The 10,384-nt window shown below is 44.2% G+C and overlaps 1 protein-coding gene across 1 annotated transcript; it reads right to left on the bottom strand.

Moving 5' to 3' along the window:
• Positions 1–270: 270 nt before the first annotated feature.
• RRS1 (ribosome biogenesis regulator 1 homolog) lies at positions 271–2,175 on the bottom strand. Its single transcript, XM_054590042.1, has one exon. It carries the CDS (start codon positions 2,074–2,076, stop codon positions 979–981), a length of 1,098 nt encoding a protein of 365 aa, XP_054446017.1. The 5' UTR covers positions 2,077–2,175; the 3' UTR covers positions 271–978.
• Between the last annotated feature and the right edge of the window lie 8,209 nt (positions 2,176–10,384).

The following is a 10,384-nucleotide window of genomic DNA, read 5'->3' as shown; positions in this document are numbered from 1 at the left end:
CTAGATCTACTATGAATCTTTTTTCAGGAGATATTTATTTTTACAAAGATGAGTTACTAAGGTCAAATAGGAAGAAGAGACCCAGAATAGCTGTAAGTATTTTGCCACCTAAACAAACCAGGTCAGGTCACTTTTACAAATTAATCAAAAGATAGTAAAATGCTGTTCAAGTAAGAAATCTGTAAGTTTTCTGTCTTCCCAACAGATCCTACTTGAAATGTTAAATAAATCAGGGACATACACATTGAAAGACTTGAGTATTTTCTGGATGAATGATGATTATTACCATTATTTATTTGAGCCCATTTTATCATTTACAGAAAACCAATGTTTTCAGCGTTGAAAAGCAGGAAATCCCTTTTCAGAAACACCAGCTATACTACACCTTCTATATTATACCTGATATTAAAAGAAGTATGATTTTCTTTTTACAGTGGTGTCACTGAAATCATCACAATTTAGCTACCTTGTGTTTTTTACAAAGTAAACGAAAATTATCTGTACCAGATATCTAAGTCACTGGCTTTACTTAAAATTTCTACCAATAGCCGAACAGTTAAAAGCAGTATTACATACAGGCACACTTTTATTAGTAACTTTACAACAATTACTTTTAAGGCCAGTTCTGAAAATGTTATCTTTCTTTGTGCCCATCCACCCCTTTGATAAATACACAAGCTTGTTATAAAATAACACCAAACTCTCCCTCACACCACATCCAAAGTTAAAAAAAAAAAAAGGTTGTTTTGACCAAATTCTTACGTCCCCAAATACATCCTTTAAATCACCAGCCTAAGACCTGCTTGTTGGAAAAAACATTTGTGAAGTCCAATATTTACATACTCCTTGAGGAGAGGGCATTCCTATCCCTTCAACCTCAAGCTCAAAGAAGGCAGTGGCCTTCTTCATCCCCCTACAGGACTTGGGCCTCAACATTTAAAATAGTTCTTGGTTTACTGGCGGGTCGGAGGGTGAATTTTACTTCCTCTTTTTTCCTCCTTGGGGCTGCCCTCCTTTCCTCTTGCCACCCAAGCCAGGTGGCCCGGAATTCATCTTGCCTCCCAAGCCTCCTTTCCTCTCCCTGCCCTGGCTGGGTGGACCCCCTTTCCTCTTGCCTCCTGGACCCTGCCGGCCCCCCCTTCTCTTGCCCTTTTGGCTCATTTTCCTCCTTTTGGCCGCCTCCTCTTGGTCTTCCTCCCTCATCTGTTTATTGGTGGCCCTCGTCACGTCCAGCTGAGGCTTTTTGCTGTTCATGACTCGCAGCATCTCCAACTGGCTCTTTTTCTCTGCTGCAAAGTCCCCAAAAAGAGGCTGAAACTTTCTTTTCTTGCCGGAGCCCCGGGGCGCCTTCTCCTTGGGCAGGCGCTCCTGGAAGCGCCCCACAGAAGCAGTGGAGACTTTGGCCACTTGCAAGGCGCGGCCCAGCTCCTCCTTACTTTGGTGTCCGGTAGGGCGCAAGCCGGCCGAGCTGGGCAGCTGCATCTTGTGCGCGCGGGCTAAGTTACGCAGCCGGTTCAGCTCGTTCTTGGCCACTCGCTCCTTTTTGGCCTCAATCCTCTTGGCGAACTGGTCCTCCAAGGGGTCGGCATTGCCGGGCACTTCGATCAGCCATTCCTTGGTGTCGTCGCGGGCGCGCTGGTATCCCCAGCGGCGTCGCCACTGGCCGCTCACCTCATCCCACACCAAATTGGTCTTCTTCTTAGGACGGATGCCCTTAAGACGCGCGAACTGCTGCCAGCGGGTCAGCGGCCGCGGCCGAGGCACCGGCTTCTCGCGCGGCAGGCGAGTGGTGGGCTCCGGAAGCTGCGCCACCAGCGCCTCCTCCACACGCTCCGTCGGCAGCTGCCACAGCTGGTTGATGAGCAGCTGCGTGTTGTCCCGCGCCAACGCCCGCAGTTCGGCCTCCGGCGTAGGTCCCCCGCGCCGCAGGCCGGTCGGGGGGTTCCGGTCCAAGGCCAGTAGGTTACCCAGGTCGAACTCCAGTTCCAGCTCCTTGTGCACCGTGATGCGCTGCAGCTTCTCGGCTTCGTCCCGTTCGGCCTTTGCCAGCAGCTCCTCCACACTCTGGCCCTCCATGGCTCCGGCTCGGCTCACTAGCTCCAGCAAGACAGTTCAAATTACTTCCCCGCCAGCACCGGCTTAAGCCGGGGAAACACAACCACGTGCGAACACTCAGGCGCGCGCCCTGGAAAAGAAATCTTTACATCCGGAGCAACCGGAACTGGTTCATAATCCGCGCAACTCTAGAAGAGGCCGGCAGAGGGCGGTGTTGGAGAGCAGATGAGATTCAAAGCGGCCCTTTTGGCTCCAGCCGGGACGGAGGCGGAGCTGGCACGTGGAGCCCACACTACGAATTGCAGAGGCCAAATGGGACGGCGGCTCCCAGGAGGCGGTGGCGCAGGTGGGAGGTGCAAGTTCCTGGGCTACGTGTTGTGGGGTTCCGGAGCGACTCTGTCGCAGTATCATTGAAAATGTGTTCTCAAGATATTTAGCCAGTCAACCCTTTTTGGGACTGGACAAGTTATACTTCACTGGAACACTGACCCGTGCGGGGGCGGGGGTGGTCCTGGGTGAGGGTTGAGAAAAACTCTTTCCGCAGATACCTGAAGCTAAGCGTAGGAGACCTGGTTTGCTTTGGGCCCCAGGGGGGATTACAGACCGCCCTGAGTGGTGTGCGCCCACCGCATCTTGCTGAACGCTGGTGTGCCAGAGTCGGCCACCTCCTCTCTTGGCTTGTTGCAGAAGAGCGCCCGGCCCTGCAGGTGGACGGCTGGATTCCAGTCCTGACTGTGCCACTGTTTGACCTTAAGCTTTAACTTACTTGGGCTTATTTTAAAACCTGTAACCGTGTAGGGTTGTTTAAAGATAGATGAGCCAATATGCCCCCAAGGAAGCTTAGACTACAGCCTGGAACTTGTATTGCATACCAGTTATTAGTTAATCTTCATAAAGGTTCCAGGAGCTATGCTAAAGAGGCAGTCTTACACGGTGATTAAACACCAGGTTCTTGAGTCAGACAACCCAGAAACAGATTTAGGTTTACTGTACATACCTTGAACAGGTTGCTTAAGTCCTATTTATAAGGTCATAAATAGGAAACAGTTTATGGTACATAGTAAACGCTCAAGTCTTAGCTGTCGTTATTCTCTATATTATCCTGATGACAAAGGAAAGCTCAGAGAGGTAAAATGACTTGTTGAGTGTTATGTAACTAGGAAATGTGGGAGCAGAAGGAAGCTTACTCACAGCTTTAAGACTACTTAACATTCTCTGTTAAATGTCTTCTAGGCTCTTGATACATTACAAGTGTGGTCTTTGGACCAGCACGAATAGCCCCAGCTGGGAGTTTGTTAGAAATACAAAATTTCTGGCCTCACCATAGACATAATAATTTAGAACCTTCATTTTAACAAGGTCTCTAGATGATGAATATGTACAATCAAATTTGGGAGGGACTGCTGATTGTGGGGTTAAGAGGTTTTGTTTTCCCTTAAAAGGAGTTTGGGAGTATAAAAAGGGGTTATGCTGGAGACTTAACCTATAGAAATGGACATAATAGACAGTAGGGAATAGATTCGGTTTCTCCTAGAGAGGGCTTTAGATACAGCCCCATCTGACACACCTGTCCCCTGAGTTTGGTCTCTACTTGAACTCACCATTTTTACTCAGCTGTTCTTTGTTCATTCACTCATAAAACATTTAAGGAACACATTTTATACTTCAGGCATTGGGCTAGAATCTTCTTTCTTCCTCTTTTCTAAAACTGTTTTATGATTTGCCAGAGTTTTTCTGAACTTTTTTACCTTAACACACAGCACCACATCTTTAATAGCAGTGATCCTCTGGGCCAATTCTCAATCAATGGCCATATTAGGTAACATCTTTTAACCTTAAAACTTTTGGGATTTGCCTTAGAAGAGAGTTAAAGACACTGGTGTCTGCTCTAGAGTTGGCTTAGCTTCCGAATGCCTTCCATGTTCTAGACACTAGATGCAAAGATAATTGAGGTCTTATGGAACAGTGGGGAAGAAAGAAAGGTAAAGGGAATTATACCATATGGCGTGATTGGGCATTTAATAGGAAGTACAACTATGTAGGATTTATTTCCTCTAACAACCCGAGTTAGGAAAAAAAAAAGTGATGTCAACAGGAGCTGAATGGTGTGAATTCTCACTGGTTGAAATGGTATTTGGTTTGAATCATGTAAGTCAGCTCTTAATTGAATTCTAATTGTTTTATGCTCAATGGCTTTTTAGTCCAAGTGGATTTTAATTTCCTCAATGACTGGAGACTGATTTTTACTTCCACTTTGTTGAACATAGTGCTAAATGCATAATAAGTTTTCAATACATGATTACTTGAAAGAATAAGCCTAGTAAACAGACTTATCTTTTTTAAAATTATATTTTATTGATTATGCTATTACAATTGTTCCAATTTTTCCCCCTTTGCCCTCTTCCACTCAGCACCCCCCAGTCCCTCAGGCGATCCCCACACCATTGTTCGTGTCCCTGGGTCATGTGTAGGCTATTTGGCTACTCCATTTCTTCTACTGTATTTTATATCCCTGGGCTATTCTGTAACTATCTATTTTTACTTCTTAATCCCCTCACCTCATCACCTATTCCCCCACAGCTTCTTTCCATATAACAACCATCAAAATGCTCTCTATCCATGGTTCTGTCTCTATTTTTTTGTTTGCTTAGTTTTTAGATTCAATTTTTGATAGATAAGTATTTATTGCCATTTTATTGTTCATAGTTTTAATTTTCTTTTTCTTAAATAAGTCCCTTTAACATTTCAAATAATAATGCTTTGGTGATGACGAACGCCTTTAGTTTTTTCTTGTCTGGAAAGCTCTTTATCTGCCCTTTAGTTCTAAATGGTATCTTTGCTGGGTAGAGGAACCTAGGCTATAGGTCCCCATCTATCATGACTTTGTTGTTTTTTTTAATATATATATTTTATTGATTATGCTATTACAGTTGTCCCATTATTTCTCCCCTTTATGCCCCTCTGCCCTGCAACCCCACCTCCCAGAATCTTTCCCCCACACCTTAGTTCATGTACGTGGGTCATACATGTAAGTTCTTTGGCTTCTCCATCTCCTATGCTATTCTTAACTCCTCCCCCCCCATCTATTTTGTACCTACTGTTTGTGCTTCTTATTCCCCATTCTCCCCTCTCCCCCTACCCCCTGATCTCCATTTCTGTGATTCTGTTCCTGTTCTAGTTGTTTGCTTAGTTTTGCGTGTGTGAGTGTGTGTCTGTTTTAGGTTCAGTTGTTGATAGTTCTAGGTTTGTTGTCATTTTACTGTTCATAGTCCTTCATCTTCATCTTTTTCTTAGATAAGTCCCTTTAATATTTCATATAATATGAGCTTGGTGATGATGAACTCCTTTAACTTGACCTTATCTGGGAAGCACTTTATCTGCCCTTCCATTCTAAATGATAGCTTTACTGGATAGAGTAATCTTGGATGTAGGTCCTCGCCTTTCATGACTTTGAATACTTCTTTCGAGCCCCTTCTTGCCTGAAAGGTTTCTTTTGAGAACTCAGCTGATAGTCTTATGAGAACTCAGCTGATAGTCTTATGGGAACTCCTTTTTAGGTAACTGTTTCTTTTGCTCTTGCTGCTTTTAAGATTCTCTCTTTATCTTTAATTTGCGTAATGTAATTATGATGTGCCTTGGTGTGTGCTTCATTGGGTCCAACTTCTTTGGGACTCTCCGAACTTCTTGGATCTCCTGGAAGTCTATTTCCTTGGCCAGATTGGGGAAGTTCTCCTTCATTATTTTTCCAAGTAAATTTTCAATTGCTTGCTCTTCCTCTTCTCCTTCTGGCACCCCTATGATTTGGATGTTGGAACATTTAAAGTTGTCCCAGAGCTTCCTAAGCCGTTACTCATTTTTTGAATTCTTCTTTCTTCATTCTGTTCTGGTTGAATGTTTATCTCTTTCTGCTCCAAATTGATTTGAGTCCTAGTTTCCCTCCCTTTACTGTTGGTTCCCTGTATATTTTTCTTTATTTTACTTTGCATAGCCTTCACATTTTTGTCCATTTTGTGACCATACTCAATCATTTCTGTGAGCATCCTGGTTACTAGTGTTTCCAATTGTGATCTGCTAGGTTGGCTATCTGTTCATTGCTTATTTCTGTTTTTGGACCTTTGATCTGTTCTTTCATTTGGGCCATATTTCTTTGTCTCCAGGCACCTGTTATGTTGGAAGGGGTGGAGCCTTAGTTATTCACCAGGTCAGGGAAACCCAGGTAGCTGCATTGTGATGATGTGTGTGAGGAAGGGTTGTGTGGAGAGGGAACAATGCCGCTTGCTCAGCTCTCCGCCGGCTTTCAGTTACTTCCCCCGCTACCCGCAAGTGAATTGAGCTGTTCTGGTGCTGACTCCCGGGTGAGTGGGTTTGTGTACCCTCTAAGACCCTGTGGGTCTCTCCAATGAACGGTCCTGTGAAGCTGGGAGTTTCTATTGCTGCTGCAACCCCCACAGATTTTTACAGCCAGAGGTTTTGAGGCTTTCTTTTCCCACACCGGAACCCTGTATTATGAGGTCTTTCTCACTCCCCAGCTGTTCCTTCCATTTCATCCGCCTGCAAATATGGGACTGACCAGATTGCAAGTCGCCATCTTGCCTGCCTGGCTTCATGTCCTCTCTGCCCTGGCTGCCCATCTCTACCCTTCCTACTGGTCTGGATAAATGTTTTTTCTTTAACTCCTTGGTTGTTGGACTTCCACACAATTCAATTTTCTGACAGTTCTGGTTATTTTTTGTTTTTAAATTTGTTGTCGTCTTTCTTTTGGTTGTGAAGGGAGACAATGTGTATCTACCTACACCTCCATCTTGGCGGGGAGTCAGTTCCTCTAGTGAACACCTATCATGACTTTGAATATTTCTTGCCAATCCCTCTAGCTTGCAAAGTTTCTTTTGAGAAATCATCTGACAGTCTTATGGGAATTCCCCTGTAGGTAACTAACTGCTTTCATCTTGCTGCTTTTAAGAGTGCCTCAGTTATCTTGAACTTTTGGCATTTTAATTATGATATGTCTCAGAGTGAGTCTCTTCACACCCATCTTGTTTGGGACTCTCTGTGCTTCCTGGGCTTACATGTCTATTTCCTTCACCAAATTAGGGAAGTTTTCTTTCATTATTTTTGCAAATAGATTTCTAATTTTTTGTTCTTTCTCTTCTTCTGTCACCCCTGTGATGCAAATGTTAGACCTCTTGAAGTTGTCCCAAGGGCTGCTTATACTATCCTCATTTTTTTGGATTCTTTTTTCTTCTTGTTCTGATTTTTCTTTCTTTCTTTTTTTTTTTTTGCTTCTTTATGTTCCAAATCATTGACTTGATTCTCACCTTCATCCACTCTACTGTTGTTTCCCTGTAAATTGTCCTTTATTTCAATTAGTGAATCCTTTGTTTCTGTCTGGATTTTTTTTTCTGCTCTTGAGATCCTCACTAAGTTCCTTGAGTGTCCTTATAAACAGTGTTTTGAACTCTGCATCTGATAGATTGCTTATCTCCATTTTGTTTAGTTCTTTTTCAGGAGTTTTGATCTGTTCTTTTATTTGGGCCATGTTTCTTTGCTCATTTTGGCAGCCTCCCTGTGTTTGTTTCTATGTATTAGGTAGAGCTGGTGTAACTCCCTGTGTTGGTAATGTGGCCTGATGTAGCAGGTGTCCTGTAGGGTCCAGTGGCACAACCTCCCCTATCACTTAAGCTGGGTACTCAAGGTGTGCCCTTTGCTTGGGTTGAGTACACCCTCCTCTTGCAGTTGAGCCTTGATTGCTATTGGCAGGCCAATGGGGAGAATTTACTCTGGTCAGTCAGCTACAAGGATTGGCTGTGACCAGTGACCACTTATCTCTGCTCTCCATGGATAATCATCTCTGTTGGGACAGGGTTGTAGTGCAGCACTGACATGGTCTGTAGCTGTCCACTGGTTGTGCCGACTCTGGGGTTTCCCACGTGTGCAGGCCAGGGTCAGCCCCCACCTGTGTTTTGTCCAGGACCACCCTGCCTGAGCTAAGAAGCAATCTGAGATTGCTGCTGCTTGTGCTGGGCTTGGAGATTCCCAGGCAAAGCCAAGCTGTGAACCTAGGCTGGTTGCTGCTAGTGCTGGGCCTGTAGCCCCTTAGCAAGAGGTGCAGGGGCTGGGGGGCTCCCTGAGGCCAGCTGTTGCTTGCTTGAGAGAATTTAGGAAGTTGTGAAGCATAAGCCAGGAGCAGCTATTCATATGTGAAAACCCGTAAGTTGGGTGGGATGGAGTCTCTGGGTATCTCCAGGGTGAGGCAAACAGTCTTAGCCAGGTTGATGAAGTCTCAGGCAGGGCAACAGCCTGCCAGCTCTGTGGCTCTGTGGTGGGAGGGCTCAGAAAAGGGACAATGGCCTCTGCCTGCCCCTCTGTCCCCCTGTTCTCATCTTGATGCCAGACACTTCAGTTTCTCCCTGTATGACACTGGTGCCTTTCAAGCTGCTACCCTAGTACTGGACCTCAGAGAAGTGCGTTTAAGTCCACATGTGCATTCTTTGAGAGGAATTGCTTGGGACTCCAAGAGTTTCTTCCACTGGCTCAGTTCCTGCTGTTTTTCACAGCCAGAAGTTATGTGGCTTTATCTTCCTGGCACTGGAACTCCAGGCTATCAGGCCTGGTGTGGGGCTTGGACTCCTTGCTCCTGAGATATTCCTCCCAGATTTTTATCCACTACACATGGATGTGGGACCAGCCCATTCTGTGGCTGCACTCCTCCTACCAGTCTGGATGGATGTGGTTTTTTAAATTCCATAGTTGTCAGATTTCCATTCAACTCAATTTCTGACAGTTCTGAGTGATGGTTGTTCTGTATTTTAGTTGTAATTTGATGTGGTTGTGCAAGGAGGTGATCCGTGTTTAATTAGGCCACCACATTTATTGGAAGTCCTGAGGCTTTTCTGAGGCTCTAAAATGATTAATGTTGGCTGTGTGTTAGATTCAAAGTGAACAAAACTGGTACGATGGGGAATTAGGGCTTAAAAAAAAATATCTGATTGAAGCAAATAAGTAAGTGGTGGTTTCCATCTTGCATTTGTGTCATATTTATGTTAGGCAAGACTGCAGCATCAAGAAGAAGAGAACCTGCCAAGGATGTGTAAATGTATGTGAAATTATTTTAACAGTACAACAAATGGTTGCATTTTTTATCTTTTTATTATCTTTTATATTATCTTTTCCCTTTGTTGGTTTTTTTCCCTTTGTCTTTTCTCTATGTTGGTTTCCCTTCCTCCCTTTGTCCCATAAGACAGGGCTCTCAGGTTTGATCAAGAGGCCCTCCTTTTCTCTTTATACCTGCTCTTTCTGAATTTCATCCACTCTCATGGTATCAGCTGATATTTGTGCAGATTGTTCTTTTTTTAATTGTTGACACTGTTACAGATTGCCCTGTTTCCTCCACCTGTGCCCCCTTCCACCCAGATCCCCTGCTCCTGCTTTTACTACGTTGTTGTCTGTGTCCATGGGCTGTGCATATGTGCATATATGTTCTTTGACTAATCTCTTCCAGTCCCCCCACCCTCCCTTCCCCTTTGAGATCTGTCAGTCTGTTCCATGTATTCATGCCACTAGTTTTATTTTGTTCATTGGTTTATTTTGTTTTTAGGTTACACATAGGAGTGAGATCATATGGCATTTGTGTTTCTCTGACTGACTTATTTTGCTTAGCATAATAATCTCCAGGTCTATCCATGCTGTCACAAAGAGCAAGAGTTCCTTCTTTTTTATAGTTTCATATTACTTCATTGTGTTAATGTACTGTGTGGATGGTTCTTAGAGTATATCTTTCTTTCATTCCTTTTCAGAGCTTTTGACTCAAATCTCCTGCTGGCTCTTCTACCATACTCTGAACTCAGTTTGTGTAAGGCTACGTAACACATCATGTTCCCTCAAATTTGCTTCTTACATCATCCATCCATCCATCTACTTTTTCCCCCAAAAAATATGTTTATAGAAGGCTCTTTATGCCCAAGGTACTGTGCTAGGTATTGGGAATATAATGGTTAGTAAAAATAGGCTCAGTTGATATTACTGTTGTTTTAGTCTAGTAGCTCAGGCTTGAAACTATGATGTTATCCTTGACCTTCCTCTTTTCATCCCTAAATCCACTCAGGCAGAAAGTCCTGTTAAATTTGTCTTGTGTTTTACCCTTTCTATTTCCTCTTCTATGACCTCACCCCTAGACAGGGTCTCTTCCATTTGCTTCTTGAGATTCTCCTTCTACTCTGCTCTCTGCCCCTGGCATTCAGCTGGGTGCAGCCCGCAGGAGGTGGTGATAGAAGATCAGAGGGTATGAAGAGAGTAAGGTGAAGGGATATATGCCTCTTGCCCTCTGCAGATT

The sequence above is a fragment of the Pteronotus mesoamericanus genome, unplaced genomic scaffold (genome assembly GCF_021234165.1).
Source record: "Pteronotus mesoamericanus isolate MK-2021 breed Mesoamerican mustached bat unplaced genomic scaffold, CSHL_Meso_final scaffold_174, whole genome shotgun sequence".
NCBI classification, from domain to species: domain Eukaryota; kingdom Metazoa; phylum Chordata; class Mammalia; order Chiroptera; family Mormoopidae; genus Pteronotus; species Pteronotus mesoamericanus.
The sequence above is the reverse complement of the archived record's forward strand: the minus strand, read 5'-3'. Positions and strand labels throughout refer to the sequence as shown.

Excerpts from the sequence above, each read along its gene's own strand:
- RRS1 (XM_054590042.1), bottom strand. The coding sequence starts at position 2,076 with ATGGAGGGCCAGAGTGTGGAGGAGCTGCTGGCAAAGGCCGAACGGGAC.